Here is a 27,408-nt window from a genome sequence, read left to right as displayed (position 1 = left end):
GATATGATTGTTGACGCTGAAATTGAACTGGTTGTCGTCAGCATTTCTGACTCGTGCAACTCCTCCTCTGATGAGTCGAGCTCTGATTCCAGTGATGAAGATTTGAGTGGCATCGACGAACTTGCCTGACTTTGAATTGATGAGTAATACACATGCTACCGAGGAAAGAGAGAGGACTCATCGGCTTGCTGTGATCACCTTTGTGCGTCTGTGGGTGGAAATGTGAAAGATGTGTGCATGTGGGTGTGTGTGTTGATCAGTCTACCGATGTAATTGTAACATTTCCATCAAAAATTGTAACATTTCCATGAAATCATTGCATCATTGTAATTCATTGCATCATTGCAATTCATTGCATCAAATTGTATCGGACAGTAACTTGTAGTGTAGGTGGTGAGGTGGTCATGTTAATAGTGTCTCTATAGAAGTAGAATTTTTAAGGCAGTGCAAATAGTACTTTTTCCAGTTAGAATACGTATACTGGTACACGTCATCAATGTGTGAAGTTTTGGGAAATTAATTGGAGAAAAATACAGCGGAGCTTAATCAAGCGTTGTGTCAATTATTCGAAAATTATCTGAAAATTTGAGAGCAAATTGGATTCATTTAAAATAATTTTGAACATATACTGTTTGATTCGTTCGACTAACTCAACAGAAATTTATTCAATTATGCTGTCCAAAAAGTTGGAACATTCACAAACCCCTAGGCATTGTCCTCATTTTGTGTGTGAGGGTTGGGAATGGTATGTATGGGTGTCTGATCTACATGTCCTGAAAAGGAATTCCTGGTTTGGTGTTGTCTTGCATTACTGTCAATCTCTGGTCATTTTGACATGTTATGCAGTGCCAGTGTTGAGGTAGCCAGTACTGTATGTTTTGTCCTTAATTTTTCGGAGGTGTGAATGATTTCAAGCTGGCTATTGCTGAGTTGAGTGTCAATTTGTTTCGAGTCATGTCTTTGTTAGTACATTGGTCAGGTTTTCGTTTTATCAAATAGTGTTGTTCGATGGCTCCATATTTTTTGTTCAATTTTGGAACACTTGACTGATTGTGTGTTGGTGTACATCTACTGCACGTGTCCTTTAATTTGTATGCACTGTGATCCATGCCACTGGCTGTTTCCAGAATAAACCATTACTCGCAAACACTTCGGGGTCAGCATTTTTTATTGTCTTGTCTCATTTATTGTTTGCTCTTTCGAAATATTTTTTCCTAGCATTGTACAACTTTTTTTGCATTCTTACTTGACGCTCCCACAGCTTGGAACTCTTTTTACCTGGCTGCATGAAAATCCTGCCTGAGCAGCTTCTGATCTTCTAGGAGAGCAGGGAAATCGAGCCAAGCTGACTCTCGAAGCAGTACTATTTTCTGTCGTGTGAATCAACACTATGTTCAAAATTTAACACTTTACTCGGGAAAACAGCCCATATCGAGGTGGTGTGTGCAAAAATAATTTTACCAATCAGTTTAAATATACTGCTCTTTCGCCGCATATAATAGCCAAGTTATAGGGCTCTCTTCAATGACAAAGGAAAACGCGCTTTTGCTTAAGAACGAAAGATATTTTAACAAAAACAAAAGAATTGCAGATATGCACAAGATTGTGACACGTATACAGTGAGAAAATAGGCGATTAAGAAGTCTAGAACATGTTTTCTGCGCTCCTGCATGATAAACCAGCATTCTAAATTAACAGACATCTTCCTTCTGAACTTCGCGATCAGTAAAAAATAATTGTTCTCGCCAAGTCCTTCGGACTACTCTACAGCACAGTGCCAAAGTCGGTCCCAGACTCTTTTGGCGGAGACTGGATCAGCCGCTAACCGGTTGCACAGAACAATTCATAATATGCCAGGTACGTGATGAGAGGCCCACAAAAAAGTGGGCTCCTCGGCAACGGCGAAATCCAAAGTTGCAGACGGCCACTTGTTAATAGGGCCACTGCAGAGCACTCACCACTGTCCTAATTAATTAAACCCGACGAATGAACGTCATATTCCGCACAAACCTCTCGCTTGCATCTAAAAAGTACAGTCATAATGCTGCAGAATCGGGAAGAAAACCGCCACTGCTGACCAAAAGCCGGTGCGAGCTCATTGACAACGAATTTCGGACAGCTCACATTAACGCGGTATGCATCAAATGAACAGATGCATGCAGTTCATTTCAGAACACGGCATAGTATTCAAGCGATTCTGAACAAAACGAGTTTTCTCATTCAAGTCATGTGAAATTCAACTTGCGATGAAAAAAAAAAATGTGCGAAAAAAACAGTTTCACCATGGGTTTGGTTTGGTTTATGGGGTTTAACGTCCCAAAGCGACTGAGGCTATGAGAGACGCCGTAGTGGAGGGCTCCGGAAATTTTGACCACCTGGGGTTCTTTAACGTGCCCTGACATCGCACAGTGCACGGGCCATGGGGGATTTGAACCGAAGCACTCCCATTGCCTGGCTCTCCGGAGCGACGCTTAGACCACACGGCCACAGAACAGCGCGGAGTGATACACCTCTTTTAAATTTTTTTTTTGCGGACTACTTCCGTAGCCTTCACAATGTTGCACATGTACCTCGTCGCCATTGGCAGTCAGCTGATGACGGGACAGTGGCGTTCGTAGCGTTCCCTCGCGGTACAAAGCGAAAGTTCATAATCCATCCAAATCCAAATCTTGCACACTATAAAATGCTTGTAAAGGTGTACTAAGTGCATTATAAAATTCAACAAACCTTGTTTGTCTAATTGCACACGCAATGCACTTGGCGGAACGACACACAAATGAAAAGTGCACCGGCGGTGGGCTCACGTGACCCGTTCTTTGTAGACCGCCCAAGAAGCCCATGAGGTGGCGCCGTGTGATGATAAAGCACGGAATATATCCAGATAACCCAATGAAGCTGGAGGCGTGACGAGGGTGGGATTTTGTCTCGCTACCATTAGTTCACTCATCTGAGAGCGTCGCCAGAGCTCGGGAAGATTCCGAGTTTCAGCAAACTCGGGCCTTCCAGCATAGCGCCCCAAGACATGCATATACAATTAGACAACTTGTTATTTTTCACACATTTTGCTTCATCAAGAAACACTCCCCTGACAGTTCTTGATTGTAATGAAGGAAGCTTTGTGGTTGGAGAAATAGATGGATATATGCACGACTTGCTGCATCAATCCTGGTACTGAAAGACAAGGCCTATACTAGTATTTCGCGAGTTGTCACAGCCGTGGGAGGCGTTACGAGTGAGAATAACGGGATGCTCTCCTGCGTAAGTGGTGAGAAATTCCTGTTTGTCTCTATACGTACATTAAAGTCATCACCCACCCTGGCACCCTGACAGGTGGCAGTTAATGGTTGATCGCGAGAGTTCGCTCACAGTTGTCAGCGCTAACGGATGCAGCCCACACCTCTCCTCACCACCCTACGTATAACCGCGAGTCAGGCGTCCACTGCGAGGCGGATGCTCTACCACAAGGCCATGTAATCTAAACAAGGCAATTGCAACGTGGATGCGGCTTTTGCTGTATCTCTGCACAGCGGTGGAGAGTGGAGCCTAGTGAGAAATAGCATCTTGCCTAAAACGTTAAAACTAACTAGTATACGAGATTTCGTATAAATATCTTCGGTTCAGTATGAGCGTGATAGTAGCGGTGCACTGGACAAGCCAGTGAATGTGTGGACTAGATTTCCATCCCAAAAATTATGAAACACGGTTGACTACAAAAACAAATTCTGTCGCCGAAACATGAAGTTCTTACAGTTACGAATATTTTAAAAGAAGCGTCTATCTCCTCTGTTTTCTAACACTAGCACCTCCGATGTCGCGTTTGAAAGCCTCCTTCCATAGCTAACTGCATCAAGTTACTATGGTTTGCGGTGGGAATATCGCACCATTGACAGGAACGCATGTATTGTTCGAAATTTGCTTGGGAACTTGCGCAGCATACCCTGCCGCCAGAGAACAGCTTACACCATTTTTAGTTCCATACATGCTGACTCCTGTTCATAGATGAGCCCTGTGGACAGTCCTGGCACACCCCTGACAGTCCTGGCACACCCCTGACACCCCCCCTTTTCAGCGGCACTTACTGCAGTCAAGGTAGATGAATTCTGTATCGGTGACGTGGGCTGCGTGATGGCGCCACCAGGTGCTCTCGTGTTCTTGCCTACCACTACGGCCCAGTACGGCACCAGGAACAGAGCCAGCGGTATTATCAGCACGATGAACCCCACGGAAAGTGCCGTCAGCAGGAGGGAGACGCAGAAGCTGTGATTGTCGCCCAGAGGGCTCAGGGTCTGCGCAGATCGAAGCATGGAATCGCATATTCCTCTCAGAACTCTTCTTTAACTCCTTGAAGGGAGTGTGTGGTCACTGCAGAACAGTTTAATGCAAACGGCATACGTTTCACGAGCTTAGAAACGTGTCGCGGTAGGAGGCGGACGCAAAGTTTTTGGGTGTCGCTTTTTGGCTTGAAAGAGGCCTTGCTGCTTAGTAATCAAGCACATCAGCTCCAAATACCAGTGCGCGTCGTTTATAATTACAAATGATTTCGTGCTGGCAGTTTCCGCATCGATCGTAGCCAGCCCTGAAGTCCATTTTGCCGCCATGGTCGACCGCCAAACTTCGACTATCACATTCCTGATGACGTCGGCGTCGTCGCAAGTACTGGTTGCTCCTCTGTATAACCGCTGGGTTTGGTGACGTCACACTAATTGTGATGTGTTCACCTTGACGCCACTCGTTGCAAGAGGAGTACCGAGTTGCTGCTCGGACAAAATTCAAGATCAATAATAAATTATGTTCCACTATACGGCAGCGACTGAACCTTACTAGAAGGCATCCCCATTTGCCCATAAAACAAATCATATCAATTGTTTGAGTTCAAAGTTTTCTTTGTACCCATCCAAGATTTAAACAGCTACACAAAAAGAATGGCCTGAGGGGCGAGTTGGTGCATTATGAAATGAACGGGGGTTGCAACAAGGACAGTAACAAGAAAGGGGACACCACATGCGCATTTGGTGTCCCTTTTCTTGTTAGTGTCCTTGTTGCGCCACCGTTCATTTCAACAGAAAATTTTATACGTTGCCCATTCGCTTCCAGGAGGTGCTGTACAACATCCGCTGCTGTACGCAGCAATAACAGTGCTTCATGCCTGTTGAGACGCATTCATTGCGACAAGTGTTCGTGGGCACTGTCCAAAAGAATATTGCTATCTTTCGTCAACTGTAGGCTGGTTCACGTTTCTAGTGAGTGGTGAGGAGCCAGTGCGATAAAGGCTGGCGGAAAAAAAAGAAGGAAAAAGTGTGGAACAGTATGTTGAAATGATTTATTTCGTCCTCTACTGTTGTTTCTGCTCACGGCGACGAAGGTGATGGGAGTTGATGCATACTTGCATTTACTTATGCACTTACTTGCATAACGCGTACCACGGCCATGACACACAGACGGACCGCCGCTGACAGTGACGAATAACTAAGTATGAGGAAGAATAGCTTCTGACTTGACCAGAGCGGCTAGCGGTAGCGCCGCAGCCGGACCAGCCGTGCTCGTGATTGGGCGTTTGCTTTTCGGCATCATCTTTCTGGCTCATAATGGCGGTTAAAAAGCGCAAACACACACAGCCCAAGAAAGAGACAAGACACACAAACCAGCGTTGATATCAGCGCTGCTTTGTGTGTCTTGTGTCTTTCTTGGGCTGTGTGTGTTTGCGCTACTCAACCACCATTATGAATCAACACGAACTAGCCCAATATGCAGTTCTTCTACTGTCTATTTCTGGCGTCATGATCGACGTAACGACCAATTAAAAACAGGCTGAATCATCATATAGCAAGGCCCATGCTCTCAGCAGGTTGTGCACTGGTCGTTCTCGCAGGTTCCGCCTCGTGGCCTATGGCCCAGATTTTCAGCGCATAGCTTTTGAATTCCCTCTGCACTGTTTACCTCTATAAGAATCCAGGCCCAAACGCGCCTTGAAAACTTGCCTCCTGTCTTTGTAACGTAATGACGTACAGTGTACACATGGCCACGTGTAGCGTACACTAGATACATAGACGCGTCGTTTAAATAGGTCATCTGCGCCATCCATGTGAGCGCAGAGCAAGATAGAGCAGAAAAAAACAAAGAACAAAAAAAGTTCAGTAAAGTACGCAGGCCTGTGCGGAATCAGAGCAATGCGTTTTTGGTAAAATTTTACTCAATGGTTCGCGTGTTTTTATCAATTGCACATTGATAATCTTTTGTGTACGTATATGAATTCCTTGACGAAAACTTCAGGGTCTTCATTGCGTCTGAGGTAAGCTGTAGCATGGAAGGGTGTAAAATAAAGTGCCTCATGCTCTCCAGGAGATAAACTGCATACCGTTGGACCAAGCCGACGGCCGCACAGGGCCACATTCTGATCTACGATCGTAGCGTCACTACGAGCCGATTGAGAAATGAATGAACAACGTTAGTAGTGCTTGCGCTCGTTGCCACCTTGCGTGATGGGCAGCGCAACTGCTTCACGCCTGATGTTTAGGCAGAAGGGAGGCGTTCTTAATGCTAATAGCCTCCATGGCCTCAGTGAAAAATTGGCAGGCGGAGAGTTACGAATGCCACTGTTTTAGTCAAGCTGTTCGGTTCGCGCAAATCTCCCTTGCGTAGCCTATGTTCCCGCAGTTCCAGAAACGTATCCACGCATTCGAGATACATCAAGACCTCAAAACTTACAGCAGTCAAATGTTTCCGGTGTAGCCATCAGATCAAATGAACTTCTAGTAACTGCAGTGACCGCATTCTAAAAACTAAAATGCTCATCGGCTGCAAAAAAAAAAAGAAATTCAATCTGTTGATCTCCTTGTTCCCATTGGCCGTGCACATGCCATTTGAAAATATCAGTTTTTTTGTATTGAAATGAGCCAGATCTATAATCAAACTAAATCATACTTTGCTGCAAGAACCGGGCACGAAATTTGTGGAGCAGGCGGCGGCGCTGAGAAAGGGAGTAGGCGCTGCAGCTCGCGTCAGCTGAGTCTCTGCGTCCACTGCACGCTGATGCTTTCCTCCCCGCGGTCTTCCGCTATCGCCGTCATTTGCCCTGCGCTGCGCTCTACGCTCGCTCTCTTTCATACCCCGATGCGTTGTTTCTTCGATTATGCCGAGGCCTACACCAAGCCACGCAGCTCAAGGCAGGAACGTGCGCCTACGGGATGTGCTCTAAAATTAGCCCGTTCCTGGTGATGTACGGATTCAAATTAGTGAAATTCGCTTGTCAGAGCTTTCTTCGTCTGTTTCAGCGTCCTAGGTCGGACTGTTTGAGCGTGGCTACATTTGTTGCTTCCCCAGCACTACTTTCACATTCAGAGCGAAGGATAAGAAGATATCCGAAGGCCTGAAACCAGAAAAAGACAATAACGATGTGATCATTAGATGCGTCGCCCATGAAGCACGGATGCCCCTTTGCTACAGTGAGAGTTGCAGCGTTTTGTTGAACTAGTTGTAAGCGGCTTTGTCCATTGACTATTACAAGCTAAAGAGCAGACTACACTGGGGGAAATTCGGGCTACTTGGTTGTTTATGGTAAACACTAATAAGGGCGGCACAGACAAGAATCGGATGCGCGGCGCTATCATCTCATTCGTTACCTCAAACATTCAAGGAAAAAATTGCAACTATAGTTTCAGACGCTGACAATCTTTCAATGAACGCACTCACTAACGTAACAAGAAAGCGGTTCCACTGTTTTTGGACGCTTTTTCAGACCACATAAAGAAAATTGGACATAAACACCGAGTTAACAACTTATTTTTCCCTCTTAACAAAACTAATAAATTTGGCTAGGCACGTAAACTCGCCTCGTGCTTCGGAGGCTGCCCGGATTGTGTGCCACGTAATTTATCAAAACCGGTTTGTTTTATTCGAAAATCGAGCAATTTTTCTTAACCCTTCACGTGTGATGCCTTTCATGTCGGGTAGACGGACAAATGTGTTAATGTACATCTACAAGGACAGAAAAAGAAAGCAGACAATTTAGTCTTATCTGAGAACTTGGCTGCCCACAGTTAAGTACGAAGGAAAGAAAAATTCCAGCCGATTTATAGAGACGGTCAGAGGTCCAGCTGCTTGCAAATCACACTGGTCCACGTGTGACACCCTAGTTTCTTTTAGGAAATGAAGAAATTTAGCACTTATCTAATAAATAGTAAATATAGGCTTTCATGTCACTTGGAGACCTCCTTGTGTGCTCTTCTCATCAAGAGTTCGTTTTTCCTTGCAGTGATTGTTGTATGAATTGGCGACAGTTTGAATAAACTTATAAGTTGACAGTAAGGGCTGTGTGTGTCTGGTTCTTGTTCGTGCTGCCATTTTTTGCGCACTGACTACGCTTAAGTAGCAGAGGCAGACAATACTAGCCGCTGCCCTGTCGCTATGCGTGCTGTAGGCGCTTACCATTTCGCTACCATGCATAAATTTAGAAGGGTGCAGTGACACAAAGGCTATCATACACTCCACACAATTAAGCTAGTTTTTTTTCTCTTCCGCTGGCGGAGTGTCAACACTCCAAACGAAGGCCATCACATGAGTGCTTCCAACAGAAGCTAGTTATTCGCATTTACTTGCTTGTGCTGAAGCCCAGAGGTACCCCTGATTGCACACAATGAATCTTGTAATTTCGTTTGAGCTGTATTCTCAGCATAACCATTTGAAAGCGTTATTTTCATATCAAAAGCGCGAAAAACCTTTTGAAAAAGTTTTCGGAACGAAACAGCGGCAAATCCAGAGTTTCACATCGAAAAGGATTGAAGTTTATATGCTGATACTGACCAAAATTGTTTACATTTTTCATTTCATCCTTGTGCAGAGGTGCTCTAACGTGCAAAGCCTATAACATCTGCGATAGCGCTAGTTTTTGTGATTAACAAACTTGCAAGTTTTTCTTGGTTTTTGTTACAAAATCCTCGACTATGTTGACACTCTGGAGGCTTGCAGAGAAGCTTGCACGCGACATTATTTTCAAGTCACGTGAAGCAGATGAAATGCATTTCTTGAATCACAAATTGCATTTACATGTCCTATGCCCCACCTTTTGTAAAGCGCCTTTTTAAAATAGATGTCAGCGCAGTTAAAAACTAAAATTCCCATTTCGTTGCCCGGTCTTTAATCTTGCGTTCAGAGATGTTTCGCACAGTCAGAATCAGTTCCGGAATTCAGTTATCGACCCTGAAGAAGGCAGAGAGTACAGAAAACATACCTTCAGGAATTAATTTGTGTCCACAGGACAGCGTAAAACAGGCAAGTTTTCTTCTGCTTAGTAGGCAGGGTGTAAAAATAAAATAACCCGATCGTGCAGCAATTTGTATCTTTACTCCGAGAAACCATAAAAGGTCGGCTTGCGGTGCATGCTTTTCACGAATACGCGAAGCTGACTTGTCAGCCTCGCTATGAAAAGGAAATTGGAGGAGTTTTTCGTCTTAATCCCACCCAGAATCTGGTGAACTTAGACAAGCTTTGAATCTCGTTGAGCCTAAGCTTGCCGTCATTTTTGATGTGCCCGCATTGTACAACCGCGCATACGGAGGGCCACCGGTCGGTGGTGGAAATTCTCGCTAAAATAGCGGAACAAGGTCGGCTGCACAGGTGCGTCAAATTTTTCTTAGAGAATCTAACAGCCTATTGTTGTCGCCAACTTCCGGCAGTCCGGTGGAGCATCGAAAGTTGTGGTAATTCTTGTCCTGTTGCTCTTAGGTGCCCATGTGTCCCTTACTGGCCAGATGATTTTGCTGCATGACCGGAGCGTGGAATCAAGATAGAAGCACCAAAGCAACGTCAGATAACTTCGCCGTAACCGCCTACAGATAAACTGACGTCATGGACCACGCCATTTAGGCACTACGAAAGGAAGCAGCGAAAGGCGACCCTGCGCAGTCCGGTAGAGCTTCGAAAGTTCTGGTATTTTCTTGTCCTGTTGCTCTTAGGCGTCGATGTGTCCCTTACTGGCCAGATGATCCTGCTGCATGACCGGAGAGTGGAATCAAGATAGAAGCACCAAAGCAACGACAGATAACTTCGCTGTCACCGCCTACAGTGAAACTGACGTCATGGACCACGGGATTTAGCCACTACGAAAGGAAGCAGCGAAAGGCGACCCTCTGCAGTCCGGTGGAGCATCGAATGTTGCTCTAATTCTTGTCCTGTTCCTCTTAGGCGCCGATTTGTCTCTTACTGGCCAGATGATCTTGCTGCATGACCGGAGCGTGGAATCAAGGTAGAGGCACCAAAGCAACGACAGATAACTTCGCTGTCACCGCCTACAGTGAAACTGACGTCATGGACCACGGGATTTAGGCACTGCGAAATGAAGGAGCGAAAGGCGACCCTCCGCAGTCCGGTGGAGCATCGAATGTTGCGCTAATTCTTGTCCTGTTGCTCTTAGGCGCCGATGTGTCCCTTACTGGCCAGATGATCTTGCTGCATGACCGGAGCGTGGAATCAAGGTAGAGGCACCAAAACAACGACAGATAACTTCACTGTCACCGCCTACAGTGAAACTGACGTCATGGACCACGGGATTTAGGCACTACGAAAGGAAGCAGCGAAAGGCGACCCTCCGAAGTCCGGTGGAGCATCGAATGTTGCGCTAATTCTTGTCCTGTTGCTCTTAGGCGCCGATGTGTCCCTTACTGGCCAGATGATCTTGCTGCATGACCGGAGCGTGGAATCAAGGTAGAGGCACCAAAACAACGACAGATAACTTCGCTGTCACCGCCTACAGTGAAACTGACGTCATGGACCACGGGATTTAGGCACTACGAAAGGAAGCAGCGAAAGGCGACCCTCCGAAGTCCGGTGGAGCATCGAATGTTGCGCTAATTCTTGTCCTGTTGCTCTTAGGCGCCGATGTGTCCCTTACTGGCCAGATGATCCTGCTGTATGACCGGAGCGTGGAATCAAGATAGAAGCACCAATGCAACGACAGATAACTTCGCTGTCACCGCCTACAGTGAAACTGACGTCATGGACCACGGGATTTAGGCACTACGAAAGGAAGCAGCGAAAGGCGACCCTCCGCAGTCCGGTGGAGCATCGAATGTTGCGCTAATTCTTGTCCTGTTGCTCTTAGGCGCCGATGTGTCCCTTACTGGCCAGATGATCCTGCTGCATGACCGGAGCGTGGAATCAAGATAGAAGCACCAAAGCAACGACAGATAACTTCGCTGTCACCGCCTACAGTGAAACTGACGTCATGGACCACGGGATTTAGGCACTACGAAAGGAAGCAGCGAAAGGCGACCCTCCGAAGTCCGGTGGAGCATCGAATGTTGCGCTAATTCTTGTCCTGTTGCTCTTAGGCGCCGATGTGTCCCTTACTGGCCAGATGATCCTGCTGTATGACCGGAGCGTGGAATCAAGATAGAAGCACCAATGCAACGACAGATAACTTCGCTGTCACCGCCTACAGTGAAACTGACGTCATGGACCACGGGATTTAGGCACTACGAAAGGAAGCAGCGAAAGGCGACCCTCCGCAGTCCGGGGGAGCATCGAATGTTGCGCTAATTCTTGTCCTGTTGCTCTTAGGCGCCGATGTGTCCCTTACTGGCCAGATGATCCTGCTGCATGACCGGAGCGTGGAATCAAGATAGAAGCACCAAAGCAACGACAGATAACTTCGCTGTCACCGCCTACAGTGAAACTGACGTCATGGACCACGGGATTTAGGCACTACGAAAGGAAGCAGCGAAAGGCGACCCTCCGCAGTCCGGTGGAGCATCGAATGTTGGGCTAATTCTTGTCCTGTTGCTCTTAGGTAAGCGACACTTTTTTTTCTTTTTTTCTACACTCCACTGGATTGCACCTTTTTTGTGAACTTCTTTGTACTCACCAATGGCTCTTCAGCAGTGTTTCTCTTGTTCGAAGGGTTTTGGAAAAAAAACTACGTTTTTATCATGCAGTAACTGTTAAAAGTCTTTCCACCTAAAATGCTCAGGTACAACTAAATCAGGTCTTAAGAACATAGGTTCAGGCAAATTATCGGCCAGGAAGTGTGTTGACTGCAGGGAAACAAAGTACTGATGATAATACATCAAGCAGCGAAAATGATGAGACAATGCAGGGTAGTTGGCCCACGTCTCCCAAGACAACCGCTATGAACACTCTGATTGAAGGCCTCAGCCAGAAGCTTACAAAAAATTTGAGCCGTCTAGAAACACTTGAAAACAAGGTAGACAAACGGAGCGCTACCACACAGGCAGTAGAAAAAGCAATGGAAATGCTTGCTTCCAAATACGACGAACTCTTGTCAAAGATTACCAGTCATGAAAACGAGATAGCTGAACTAAAGAAAAAACAACTGAACAACTGAATGAAAAATTGGCTGAAAAGGGCATTGAGCTTGCCAGGCTGAAAGATTGTGTTGAAAGCGCAGAGCAGTACACAAGGCGCAGAAATGTAGAAATACACGGGATAGCTGAAGCCCCTGATCAGGTCCTTTATTTACCAAGTTCTGACTGACCTCAGTGAAAAGTTGAATATACAGACACCGGAGTGACAGAAGATAGAAGGGCTGCATCGTCTCAAGGCACAAAAAGATAAGATTGCGCCGATTATTCTTCGCTTCGTGGACCAAGCCACACGGGACATGTGGCTGGCGAAAAAGCGCGCTGAAAACAGAAAAAATCTACATAAATGAGAAGCTGACAAGAACTCAAAAAATGCTGCTTTCGGATTGCAAGAAGCTTGCGAAAGATCGAGGGTTCGAATTCGTCTAGGTGAGCAACGGCAAAATCCTTGTCCGAAAAAGTGAAGGTGCATCGATAATTAGTGTCAACTCTGATAGGGATCTTGATAAACTAGCGTAATGGCGTCCTTTGACTCATTTAGCGAGTGGAACGTTCATGTTGAAACTCCAAAAAGCGATGCAGATTTGAACCACGAACTCGGTTTGCTGCACGTCGACATCAGAAGTTTGAATAAATACTGGGATGAATGAGGATTGATTTTAAAGACTGTTGCGGTTCCATTTGATGTTATTCTCACAGAGGTAAATATAGATGTGTCGAGAAAATGTGCATTTATATTTGCAGAGTACACATGTACGCATTGTGCCGTGAAAACCGTAAAGGAGGCGGTGTTATGCTGTTCATAAAAAATGAGTGGATGACGAATAGAATTAACGTCAGCTTCATTCACGCAGAGGCGGTCACTCTTTCTATTTCTAAAGGAAGTACAGATTAGACTTTCTGTGCAATATACAGGCCCCCAAATCTGAATGCCAGTGCATTTCTAGATGAGCTGCATTATTTTTTTCATAAATATGTGAATCAGAAGTACTTCATCGTTGCAGGGGACCGAAACAGACATTATGAAAGAGACAAAAGGTATCACAGCTGATTACCTCAATTTGCTGGCAGAATTTAGACTTGTGAATGTAGTTAATGGATGTACGAGAGAGGAATACTTAGGTGTTAAATTACCAAGTCATGCACTGACCACATAATTATTCGTTTGCAAAACCAGCAATATGTTTCGGGAGTTATCAAGCAAAAACTAGCTGACTTTGTGACGGTTGCAATTATGTCTGAGGATCATACAACTGATGGAAGTATTATTACAGGTTCTGTTCTAGATAACAGAAAAGTAGACAAATTAACTCGCAATGTTAACTGGTGTTTCTTTTAAGATTGAGATCATATCAGCTTATATAGCAAAATGTTGTGTCCCCGTATTGCTTTTGTGTGTGTGCGCCCCCTCCTAACGACCACTCGCATTCCCCTCCTAACGACCACTCAATCCTCCTCCTAACGACCACGACAGTTGCCCCTCGTCGCACGCTGTCACCAGATGCCCCCCCACGGTGCGCCCCCGCACCCTCCTCCTGTTCTGGGAAGCCACTCCCTCCCGTGGACGCTTCTCAGCTCCCTCCTTTCTTCGGGCGGCCAGTTCGGCTGCTGCCTCGGTCGACGCTGGTCGCACCCTCTTCAGCTTTAAATAAACAAAGTCTAAAAGTACCGTGTGCGTCTTTCGCTGCATTCAACACAGCGACCGGACACGACAGTGGCGACGAGAAAGTGGATTCGACCCGCGCTACGCAACGCTATTGACAAGCCATGGCTACGCGAGGGTTTCCCAATCAGATACCAAAATTCAACGGCTCATCGTGGTCATCGTGGGTTGGACGCCTTCAGTTCTACTTTGAAGCTAACAACATCACAGACCCAGCCTTGAAGAGGGCCAACCTGCTGACGCTGTGCGGGGAGCAGACCTACGATACTGTCTGCGCCCTTATTCAGCCAAGCACACCAGCGGCAGTGTCTTACGACGACATCGTAAAAGCGCTGCAAAAGCACTACGACCCAAGGCCATCCGAGGTCTACAGCCGGGCTCGCTTCCAACGACGAGATCAACTGGGAGCAGAAACTGTGAGCGCCTACGTAGCCGCGCTCAAGAAGCTCGCTGCCGACTGCAATTTTGGAACGCTGTCGACAACAGCTACCGGGCAGGAGGGAGACGCAGCTTCTTCTGCTAACACCACCATGCTTCCCTTGGACGTGATGTTACGCGACAGATTTGTGTGCGGACTGAGTGACGAGTCACTGCAGCAGCGCCTGTTCGCTGAGAAGGACCTCACATTCAGCAAAGCTTACGACATCGCCGTTCGAGCGGAGAGCGCCGGTCACCAGCAGAGAGGGATTCGCCGGAACACCGAGCCGGTACACCAGACAAGCAACCAGGTGCGCAAGCCTTCTGTTGTTGTAAAATCGGACAAAAAGGCACAACGCTGCTGGCGGTGTGACGACCAACACAACCCCCAGGGATGTCGATTCCAGTCAGCCACGTGTAATTTTTGCCACAAGCGAGGGCATATCGAAAGAGCATGCATTACGAAACGGAGACTTGCCAAGATAAAGTCACCTTCCCAGCCTAATCACAGCGTCAACGCCTCAGAGAATACGCCGCTATCTGATCTCCATGGAACAACATCAGCAACACCATCTGTGTTGTACGACCTGAACACCATGAATCTCGGCACGCGACCGAAGATTTTTACAGAAGTAAGCGTACATCACCAGCTGATTAAGTTCGAGGTGGACTCCGGCGCAGCCTGTACTCTGATCAGTGAGGACACGTTCCGAACTTCATGGCCATCTGACGCACCCGCCCTGCAACAAGACGACACGCACCTGCGAACGTGGTCAGGACAGAATCTGCCACTATTGGGCTCTGCCAACGTGCAGGTTAACTACAACGGCCAGACCCATACGCTACCTCTGCTTGTTGTGAAGGGCACAGGATCAAGCCTTCTAGGGAGAAACTGGTTTTCTCCACTAGGCGTGATGATATGCGGCATACACCAGACGCCGAGCCAGAACATGGTTGGTAAACATCAAAACGCCGATGCGCTAAGCCGTCTGCCACTAGACGCAACTGTTTACGAACCATTTCCACCAGGAGACGTTCTGATGTTCGAAGCACTGCCAGAACCTCCGCTTACAGCAGGCACAGTTGCAGCATCTACGCAGAAGTGCGCAGCTCTCCGGCTAGTTTACACAGCTGTTCAACAAGGCAACGTGCATAAACTCAAAGGGGACAACTTCGACGCTTACCGCAGGCGATCTACAGAGTTGAGCACCCATCGCGGCTGCATCATATTTGGGTCCCGAGTTGTGATGCCGAGAGAACTACGCGCACAAGCTATGTCTCTCATCCACGCCGGACATCGGGGCATCGTTGCAATGAAAAAGTGTGCCAGAAGCTACATGTGGTGGCCTGGCATTGACAACGACATCGAAACAGTGGTGCGAGAATGCAAGCCTTGCCAGAGCAGCCGGAGCGCCCCGCCGAAAGCTCCTGTCCCAGAATGGGAAAAGCCAGACACACCATGGCACACACTGCACATTGATTTTGCAGGACCATTTGAGGGCTGCACTTTCCTTGTGGTCGTAGATGCCTACACAAAGTGGCTTGAGATAAGGCAAATGGGACAGACGACTTCGGCAGCAGTCATTGACAACCTCCGATCACTATTTGCAACGTTCGGCCTGCCGCGCAAGGTAGTGTCGGACAACGGAACACCGTTTGTGTCTGCGGAGATCCTCAAGTTTTATCGCGACAACGGGATCTCATCAGTTACATCGGCCCCCTACCACCCAGCGACAAACGGACAAGCCGAGCGCTACGTAGCCGAGCTAAAACGCGCCCTTGAAAGAGATCAGACAGGCTCGCTGCAGCGCCGCCTTGCGCGCTTTCTCTTCAAGCCGCACACGACGGTTCAGAGCACAACAGGCGAGACCCCCTCGAAAATGATGTTCGAGCGTGAAATGCGAACCCAGCTCACAGCCATCCTCCCCGAGCCAAAGGCAGAGACGTTCCGGGAAGAAAAAGCAATTCCGCGCTGCGGCACGCTTAATGAGGGGCAGCGCGTCCTCGCCCGACAGTTTCTGAAAAAGCCACGCTGGGAGGAAGCTACAATTGTCAGACGCATAGGCCTGCGCTCTTGGCTCGTCAACATACATGGCACAGTAGCACGCCGACATCTCAACCAGCTGCGTAGATTTACGACGCCGTCTGAGAGCTGTCCGCCAGCGGAGAGAACACGTGCACCATTTTCCCACATAGCCTGGCACCTCTTCCCGGAAGAAGAGACTTCGCCCAGGACCCTAGGAGACACAGCGAACAACAGCCAGCCTACAAGTGTTTCTCCCCCGAGCGCACAAAGCCAGCGCGCCTCCACGCGTGAGCGCCGACCCCCTGCACGATACCAGGCAACTTTCTAAGGGGGAAGGAAGTGTTGTGTCCCCGTATTGCTTTTGTGTGTGTGCGCCCCCTCCTAACGACCACTCGCATTCCCCTCCTAACGACCACTCAATCCTCCTCCTAACGACCACGACAGTTGCCCCTCGTCGCACGCTGTCACCAGATGCCCCCCCACGGTGCGCCCCCGCACCCTCCTCCTGTTCTGGGAAGCCACTCCCTCCCGTGGACGCTTCTCAGCTCCCTCCTTTCTTCGGGCGGCCAGTTCGGCTGCTGCCTCGGTCGACGCTGGTCGCACCCTCTTCAGCTTTAAATAAACGAAGTCTAAAAGTACCGTGTGCGTCTTTCGCTGCATTCAACACAGCGACCGGACACGACACAAAACTATAGAAGTCTTTCACAACCTCTATGCACACTCAACTAAATCTCTTAACATCAAAATAAGGAGACCAGACTAGAAGTGGATAACTCATGAGATAGCAGAGTTGTGCTGTGCGAAAGATAAAGCGTGGCAAAAATGTAGGAAGCAACCTGAAGATAAAGCTCGAAGAGATGAGTATCGCGCATTGCGGAATCAAGTAACCTCGAAAATGCGACTGGCGAAAAGATCCTTTTATTCACGACTGTTTTCACTGAACAAACATGACGGAAAGGAAACATGGCAAATTGTCATTGAACTGATGGTTAGACAGAAAAAGGCTTCCGTTGATGAAGCAGTAAAGAAAAATTTTCCAAAAGAGAACGTGAAAGTGCTGTGTGATAAATTTAATGACGTGTTTATACACACAACAGAAAAGTTGCGGAATATAGCAGTCAGTAGGCCTGTACCGCATCGACCTGAAGCGGACATGTGTGCGTACTGCATATCTGCCACTGATATCAGTGGACGAGCTATGAAGCATTATGTGCAGAATGAAGCAGTTCAACACACCTGGGTATGATGACATTCGTCTGAGAGATCTTTACAGAAAATTTGACGCTTTGAATGAAGTGCTTATGAACATATTGAATGGTATATTTGAAACTGGTGATATCCCCAAAGAACTTAAAATATCTGTTGTCAGACAGATGTACAAACGCGGGAAGAAAGGTTTGGTTTTATTGGGGTTTAACGTTCCGAAGCAACTTAGGCTATGAGGGACGCCGTAGTGAAGGGCTCCGGGAATTTCTACCACCTGGGGTTCTTTAACGTGCACTCACATCGCACAGTACACGGGCCTCTAGAATTTCGCCTTCATCGAAATTCAGCCGCCGCGGCTGGATCGAACCCGCGTCTTTCGGGTCAGCAGCCGAGCACCATAGCCACTGAGCCACCGCGGCGGGGCGGGAAGAAAGGTGATTTTACAAATTACAGGCCGATCGCAATGCAGTCATCAATAGCACATATTATGGAAAATCATGTTGTATATGTTATGGAATCATTCTGTGAAAAATACTCCTTAAACAATGCTGCGCAATCTGGCTTCACAAGGAATAGAAGTAGGACTACACTTCTTTAAGAATTTTCTGACTATGTTTGCAATGCACTAGAAAATAATCACATCGTGTTAGCCTAATTTCTGGACTTAACTAAGGCATTTCACACGGCCGCAAGCTAAAGGAAACCGATTTTAGCATCGGACGTGATTATTCGCCTGCTGTCCTTAACAAACGCCGCCAGCTGCTGCAGTTCTCGAAAACGATTAAAAAAGATGGTGACCGCGTGCGCTTGGCTTTCGATAAATTGCATATCAATAAGGATACGTATCCGTGGGATGTCGCCAGTGGCCGAGCGGTGCCAGTTAGTCTTTCCACGACCGACTGACCGGTTCCAACAGCCACCTAATCTGTTCCAGCGTCTTCATCATCCTCGTTGAACACTCATCTTAATTCAGAGAATAGCAGTAGTTTCCTTTTCACTAATATCCGAAGTGTACTTTCAAAATCTGTTGCTCTTTCTTCTCTCGTCGATTCAACGTGCGCTTCAGTTCTGATATTAACTGAAACTTGGTTGGACGATTCTATTCTGGATGCTAACATTCTTCTCAGTGAATCCGAATTTTGCTTTTTTCGTTGTGATAGGAAAAATAAAAAAGGTGGTAGAGTCCTTATTGCTACAAAGAAAGAAATATCTGCTGTCCCCATCACTGTCACTACTTTTCTTGAATGTGTTTGGATACGGTGCAAAATCGGTATTGTTGATGTTATTGCTGCCATCTACCGACCGCCAGATATGACTGCCACATTTTCAGGTGAATTTCATAGATTATTGAGTGACTTATATGTGCGTTTTCCTAACTCCATTTTCCTTGCATTTGGTGATTTTAACTTCCCAAACATCGATTGGCCTAATCTTACTGTTAACCCCAGTGACCAGGAAGCTCACATGTTCCTTCATACCTGCTTAGATTCTTCGCTTGTTCAACATATCACTGATCCTACCCGCCGCTCCGCCACAACGGCAAAGATTCTTGATCTCGTTCTAACAAATAACCCTGAGGTTTGTTCCGATATCTTGCATTTACAAGGCCTATCCGAACATGATATCATCACCGGGTACATCACTCGTCCATTCGGTAGAAAGAAAGCATCCACTAAGCGAATTCATTGCTACAACTGCGCTAATTTCGATGGGAATAACTCTGCACTGCAATCATTTTCGGAGGACTTCCTAGCTCACTCTTCATCTCGCCCAGTCGAAACAAATTGGACACATTGACTACTCTTGTTGACCAGTTTGTGCCAGTCATCACCATCAGATATCATAAAAATGCACCGTGGTTGACAAATCGCCTTCGTCGTCTTAATAATAAGAAAAACGCTTGTACCGCCAAGCAGTCAAAACAGGTCGTCCATCGTCATGGACAAAGTACAGGCATTGCGATTACGAATATCAGTCACTGCTTAAAACAACTCGTCATCATTTCTTCAGTAACGACCTGTCCACCATGTTAACCAATACCCCTCAGATTCTGGCGCGTCATCAATCCGAGTTCTCACCCCGAAATCGTACTAATTAGTCCTGACGGTGATCCAGTAACTAAAACTGAGTGTGTACAGCTTCTTAACGACGCATTCGTTTCAGTGTTCACCCATGAAGACATTACTTCCTCGCCCATGTTACATCCATCTTCCGTCACTTCCATGCCAGAAATTATCATTAGTGAATCAGGCATTCTTGCCCTTTTGAATAACCTCAAAGTTACTACTAGCTCTGATCACCTTGGATTGAATAACAAAATACTAAAAAATGCCTCTCTAAACCTCTATCAAGTATTGACATCACTTTTTTCACAATCATTATCATCTGGTACAATTCCTGATGACTGGCGTACAGCGAAAGTAATACCCATTCTCAAATCCGAAGAGCGCACCATTTCACTTAACTATCGTCCTATCTCATTAACCAGCAACATCTGTAAACTCCTGGAACACATAATTCATACTCAAGTAATTAATTATCTAGAGGAGCACGATATCATTCTCAAATAGAAGCACGGTTTTCGCAGGGGTTATTCATTCGACACACAACTCGCTGGATTTACTAACGACATATTTTCCGCAGTAGACGCTGGCTTACAGGTTGACGCAGTATTCTTAGACTATTCTAAAGCTTTTCATCGCGTTCCCCATCACAGGCTCCAAACCAAAATTGACAGACTTAAATCTCCATCCCAACGTTATTTCATGGATAAAACAATTCCTCTATAACAGAAAACAATTCACCTCAGTCAACGGCTTTAACTCGTCTTCTGTCCCCGTAACATCTGGAGTCCCCCAGGGAAGTGTACTGGCCCTCTGCTTTTTTTAAATTTTTATTAACGATCTACCCAAGTGTGTATAGTCCCAAATTAGGTTATTCGCGGATGACTGTGTAATATATCGTAATATTACTAATGAAACCGACCGCCATTCACTTCAAACTGATCTTGACGCTGTAACGGCTTGGTGTTCCTCCTGGCTGTCTCTAAATACATCTAAAACACAGTTAATGTCGTTTACTAACCGTTCCACTCGAATTACTACAGCTTACTTCCTCAATAACGATAGAGTAGAACTTACAACAACTTACAAGTACCTAGGAGTTCACTTTCAGGGTGACCTAACTTAGCATCACCATATTAACACAATCTTAGCATCAGCAAATCGCGCACTCGGCCTTCTTAGGCGTAATCTCAAAGACGCGCCTTCACACTTAAAAAAACTTGCTTACATCACGCTAATCCGCCCGAAAGTTGAGTATTCTTCTGCCATATGGGACCCTCAACAAGCTTACATCATAAACAACATTGAATCCTTGCAAAACCGTGCTGTTCGCTTCATATTTTCAGATTATTCACGCATCAACAGTGTTACAGCATTAAAACAACGTGGCGAGTTGGAACCGCTATCAAGTGGACGCCATTTCGCTCGCCTAACCTTACTTCACAAACTGTATCACCATCCCGCCCTCCACGACGACTTCTTTTTGCCACACACGCCGCGACCACGATAACAAAATAAAACGCATCACATGCCGTTCATTGCTTTACGCGAAATCATTAATTCCTCGCACTATAATAGATTGGAATAACTTGCCATCACACATAGCTACTGAGGTTAACCTACAATCGTTTCAGCATTCGTTAAAGCAAACCATGGACTAACAGATTTGGTATTTTTGTTGTATTATGTGCATTTACTGAGTATTTTAGTCTGCGTTGTTTGTTGTGTTATTTGTGTACATTACTAGCTTTAATTCACTATTTCGTGTATTTTGTTTCAAGTGCCTGTGCCATATTTTTATGCTTGTATCGCCCCCCCCATGTAATACCCTCGCACGAGGGCCCTTAGGGGTATTGTAAATAAATAAATAAACAAATAAATAAATAAATAAATAAATAAATAGATCATACACTACTACTCGAAATATTAAGCTCACTTAGGTTCCGCGGTCATTTTAACAAGTTTTTTGTCAATTATTTTACAGGTAGATTGCAGTGTGTAATGCTTGATAATACGCACGGAGATTTAAAAAAATGTTAAATTCGGTGTACATACCTCAAGGAAGTACACTTGGCCTTCTACTTTTTAACATATATGTCTCCGATTTGGGTTTATTAAAGCTTAAGTCAAACGTTTTTCAATACGCTGACGGCACAGCGTTAGCGCTTGAAGCTACTGATTATCGTTCAGGTGTGGAATCATTTCAAATAGATATAAGTGGAGTCGTTGACTGGTTCTCGCAAAATTTCATTTTTTTAAACGTGAACAAAACAAAGCTGGCATGCTTCAAAAATCCTCATAAAATTGTGGCTTTCAACCAACCACTGTATGTTCATACATCCCATTGTTACCAGTGTAATTGTAAAGATATGCAAATAGAACGAACAGTTCTGTATCTGGGTATCCACTTTGACCAAAACCTTACATGGAGCAACCACATCGTCTACCTCTTTAGAAAGATAAGGGGCATTGCAGCTATGATGTATTACCTTCGTGGTAAAGCTGCGCTTCATCTTAGACGACTGATCTATACAGCATTAGTAGAACCTGTTTTAAAGTACGGCATTACTCTATATGGTAACTGCTCCGAATACAAGAAAGAAACATTAAATGTTATCCTAAAGAGAATAGTGAACACTATATCGTACGGCACCAAAACTACACTCGGTTGATATGAAAGAGAAATACGATGAGTTAGGCATCCTTCAGATTCGTTAACTATTTCACCTTGTTGTGTTAACACGGTATTATTATTTGAATGAATATAATACTCCCATAAAGAAAGATGTCACCTTAAGAAAAACGGAACGTTTCTTTAAGCCACGGGTTTACACAAACTATGGTAAAAAGATGCGCAGTTATTATATACCGGCTGTATTTAATGGAATTCCCGATGAGCTATGTATTGCAAGTAACAAACGTAGGATGATGAATGACATAAGAAATTGGTGTGAAAATGTATTGCCCTGTGTATAGCTTGAGTTCTTTAGTATGTGCTATTTTGTGTTGATTTTTTTTTCTGTATGTTAGCATGACTGTTTAGACAAGAAATGTATGCCTATAGAGGTATTTCTCCACCTGCTACCTGATCAGCCAACAAGCAAAATGCGCTTAGGCAGATCAGAAATTAAGAGTGTGTACGCATACAGACGAATAAAATTTGATCTGAAAAAAAAAAACTTCACGCCAAGACGGTGGTTCTAGCAATGCATGCTGACCACAAGAGTAGTGGTGGAGACAATAAAAATTTGAAATCGCGTTTCACTTGCGATAATTCTCGCCGGTTCCTGAAATCTCGGTAGTGAATCAAATGTTGCCTGTATGCTTAACTCTGCCTTTTCTTCTGTCTTCATCAATGAACCTGCCGAAAGCGTTCCTGACACTCCATTTTTGATCATCTGATAATGGAAAGCACTTCTTTCGAATCGCATCGCATTGCTAAAATTATTGACTCATAACCAATACTTCGTCCTCGGTTATTGATGGCAATAGTGTAAAGGTGCTCAAGAATACTAAAATATCAGCAGCTTCATTCTGCAAGGCATTTTCCAGCAGTTGTTACAACAGAATCATTACCACGTGATTTCCGGATTGGTAAAGTCATCCTAGTATCTAAAAAAATAAGTTATTCCCCCTAGAATTATTGCCAGATTTCAGTCAGGTGTGTTTTTTGCGAGCTCATGGATCATTCTTTATACTCCCGTGATGCAACTTAATAAGTTCCATAAATTTCTTCGTTCTTAGTCTGCATATTTTCCTCAAAGGTCGTTCATGTGAAACGCAGCTTGCCCTCCTTCTACATGATTTGCACTTGTACTCAGACCACTATGTTCCATATGATGCTCTGTTGCTAAACTTCGAAAACGTAGTTCTATAAAGTTCCGCATGGCCACGTAATTCACAAACTAACCAATCTGAATCCATCTCGAGATCGTTCACTGGATGTGTGTCGTTTTAACTGGCCGTCATCAGCTTGTCCATGCTAAATGTCGCTCATAATCCCTTCTAACATCCCTTCCTCCAGGGCCCTGCCTTCTTTTTACCATATATATTAAAGGGACACTGAGGAGAAATTGAAGTTGGCTTGTATCGACAGAATACCAGCTCCTGATTACAAAAACGCCACTCATACTGACAACAAAGCTCTTGTAACGTAGAAAAGAGCAAGAACCAAAATACAGGTATCGCCGCCACAGGCCAAACTCGCAAGTACAAGCGTGATGAGATCATAGAACAAAACAGTGTTGCTAGAACGAATGGTTCTAGCAACACCAGGAACCGAGAAACCATGCATCACTGAGGCGCAGCCAATGCATGCGCAAATCTCCTTGACATCGCCAGATGGCGCCACGTGCCCGTCTGCTACGGGCGCTCCTGAAGCATCGGGACAAATCAGCGCCTGTTTTCCGGCGGTAGGCGGGCTCCCGGTATTCCGCTAGCGGTAACAAGGTACACGGTATGCTAAAGGTGTCTATTTGCGAGAACTTCGTTGACGACTTCGAGAACGAGATCCATCGTAACGCTGGCAAAACGCCAGTGCAAACGTAATCGAAGCGACTGTAGCGACGGCCGCAATAGCCGATAGATGCTTTCAACGTGCGGCCGGCGGTAGCTTTCTTTTCGGCTGCTGCTAGGCCGCACTGCTGGCAGCCAGAAATCACGGAGTCTGCGTTACGTCATGTGCACGTCATGTTTCACGTCTCTTAGTCCTGTGTCGTCATAGACGAATCCCAAGTTTGAATCAGAGCGGCGGGAAAAACTTTTTCAACTTCGAATCCAAATTTCTTAGAAATAAATGCATCTTTCGCTGCCGGCCAAGTGGCAACAAAGCCATGACATGCCGAACTATCGGATTTTACTATAAAAAAAAATATTAATAGTGCTCTCCTCAGTGTCCCTTTAATGGATCTACAACTGAATTTCTTTTGACATCCGAATCTTCGTTAATCATTGTGTCATAAACCGCCCTATACCAAATCCATTGGACACCATCGCCCTCCAAACTGGCCTTTTACGAGTGCAGCGTTTGTGTGACCAGTGGCTGATGTCTCCTTTTTCAGTATCTCACCGATTTCCTTTCACCATCGCTTTAACTTTTGCTCGCTTACATACAAATCACCCCCATAACTGTCCATATCACCCACATAACTAACTCTGCAAACAGCGTCTTTGAGTGCCTTCGGCGTAACCTTACATTAGCACCCAGCTCTCTCAGATCACTGGCTTACAGGACGTTCGTCACACAAGAACTCGAATATGCTAACTCTATTTGGGATACCCATCAGACTAATATAATTAATACCATTGACTGAATGCAGAATCGTGCCGCCAAGTTTATCTCATGTGACTGCTCTTATCATACGAGCTACTAATGGCTGAAATCACGATTGCAGTTTTCAACAGTCGTAACGCAGCATGTCTATGTCTATTTCATAAATTCTTTCACAGGATTCCAGCAGCCAATCAAACCATCCTACGCGCATCACATTTTCCGCCATAACCACCCGAACGTGCCCATACCACAACATTCCAGCAAAAGGTTTTCCTTAAAGACTGCCCGCGATTGGAATCACTTACAGACTGAACTGGCCGCAATCATCAACCATCGACTATTCATATCCGACATCCAGGAAGGACATTCATCGATGAAAACCATTGTCGATCATTGCAAATAATGTATAATGCCATTTTTTGCCATGCCACCCCTGGTGTAATCTGCCCCAAAGGGCACTTGAGGAATAACAGGTAAAATGATAAAGAAATAGATGAGTAAGGCAATAAAGAAATGGCACCAGCACTCACATTTAGCATATATTGGCGTGCTGCAGCGGTGTTTGGTTCGTTTTCCTGATTTATTTCGGAGTGAATTTGAATCAACTTTTATATCTTGATGTCACCAAACTGCCCTGGAAATTGTTGAAACAAATGTTTTTGTGATGCATTTTACTTTATAAGCCTCTGACTGTGCCTCCATGATGCCAGTTCTTTGAGGCCTGTGTGAACTTTTGGTCATTTTGTTTCCTGTTTACTCATATGTAGCGATTGACGCTTTTGTTTTCCTCTTCTGAGATAACCATTTGACATTCATGTTACTTCTTTGAATATGACGCTGTCTAGTGAGCCAATGCTGCTGTTGTGAGTGGGGCAGTCGCCTCGTCAAGCTGCTGTGCAGCAGCAGCTTTTTATGGCTGCTCCATCCTTGTACTCTGTACGAAGGAAAATAAATTTGATTTCATTTGATTTGATCTTGTGAGAGCACCGTTTCTGTGTGCCTCCTTTTAACGTGCACTGACATGCACCCTACAGAGACCAGTAGAATTTTGCCTCCGTCGAAATTTGATGGAAGCGAAATTCTAGAGACCCGTGTACTGTGCGATGTCAGCGCACGTTAAGGAACCCCAGGTGGTCGAAATTTCCGGAGCCATTCACTACGGCGTCCGTCATAGCCTGAGTAGCTTTGGGACGTTAAAGCCCCATAAACTACATACCATGAACAATCCTCCTATCTTTCTTTGTTCGTGCTCTTTCGTCACAATTCCCGCGCGTTGCTTAATTGGAAACACGCCAAGAGTGTATCTGGGCTCGTCTAGTACGGCCGCAATCTACACACCAGAGGGTTGCTTTTACGAATCATGCTTCGTATCTGCGTAACTGTCCGCTTTTCGAACGTATCTCAAGAAAAAAAAAAACATTTCGCTCTTCAGCGAAATCCCACAGTCACCGCCCTCGCCACCCTCTGGGTTGAAGTCCCTACTCTTTGACTATAGCGGCATACACACCAGAGTGCTCTGGCTCTCAGGTCCGATGTCGATCTCGGAAGCTCGCCGCCAGGCCTGGTCATGCTGCGACCGGTGCTGCTCAGCAGACATGGCGTCTCCCGGGGCAGCTGCCGCCTCAGGTGGCACTGTCGACCACATGAACGCCGCAGGCGAAGGTCCTGAATATGGCGCTGGGACAGCCACTTGTGAAGCCACTGGTTCCTGGGCATATGCTGCTGGCAGCGCCTGAACGGCTGCTTCACGCGTAGATGGTTTTAACCAGTTCCTGGGCCACTCCTTCCTGGATAGAGGCCCTAGCCAGTGCCTGGGCTGCTGCTTCCTGGTTCGGAACTGTGGCCAGTACCTGCATTGCTGCCCGAGCCAGCGCCAAAGCCGCCTCTTGAGCAGCGACGTGCGCCCTTTCCTCTGCCGCTGCCCGCTCAGTGACCAGAGCCTCTGTCTGCAGTGCTGCCGCTTCCCTCGTCTTTGGGCGCTTCGTCGGCCTGTGCCGCAGCGGCGGCCCGTGTCGCAGTGGACTTGTGATCTGCAGTGCAGAGGTCAATATAGTCGGACACAAGGGTGCATACTGCTAAGGTACCAATTCTATTTAGGGAGCAAATTATCCACTCGGTGCGTTTGAAAAGTGTCCCGGATATCACTCAGTGCACAAGCGCTGAAGCAAATACAGAGGGGCTCTCAATTTATTGAGCATAAGAAAGTTTAACATGGAGAAAATCGAGCATGCTCTAAGGAACGGAGGTAGCCTAAAATCAGCGAGGAGAAAGCTTGGCATAGGTAAAACTAGATGTATGCGCTAAAAGACAAACAGGCAATGTCGTAAGCAATATGGATAAGATAGTTGAATTAGCCGAAGAGTTCTACACAAATCTATACAGTAGCGAATGTAAGCATCAAGTTACGGAGGGAGGCAGTCGAGCACAGCAATGGGACATCCTGCCAG

At 46.0% G+C, this 27,408-nt stretch overlaps 1 protein-coding gene across 1 annotated transcript in view; it reads right to left on the bottom strand.

Annotated features, from left to right (window-relative positions):
- Positions 1-26,606, bottom strand: part of LOC149361086 (uncharacterized) — a 57,947-nt gene extending 31,341 nt beyond the window's left edge. The window contains exons 1-2 of the mRNA XM_089567991.1: positions 26,469-26,606; positions 4,080-4,286 (exon numbers count right to left, since the gene is read on the bottom strand). Of these exons, the coding sequence (XP_089424117.1) occupies positions 4,080-4,286; positions 26,469-26,606 (345 nt within the window). The remainder of the gene's footprint in view (positions 1-4,079; positions 4,287-26,468) is intronic.
- Positions 26,607-27,408: the final 802 nt, after the last annotated feature.

Source organism: Amblyomma mixtum, chromosome 2 (assembly GCF_055824585.1).
Source record: "Amblyomma mixtum isolate Tamu chromosome 2, ASM5582458v1, whole genome shotgun sequence".
NCBI classification, from domain to species: domain Eukaryota; kingdom Metazoa; phylum Arthropoda; class Arachnida; order Ixodida; family Ixodidae; genus Amblyomma; species Amblyomma mixtum.
The sequence above is the reverse complement of the archived record's forward strand: the minus strand, read 5'-3'. Positions and strand labels throughout refer to the sequence as shown.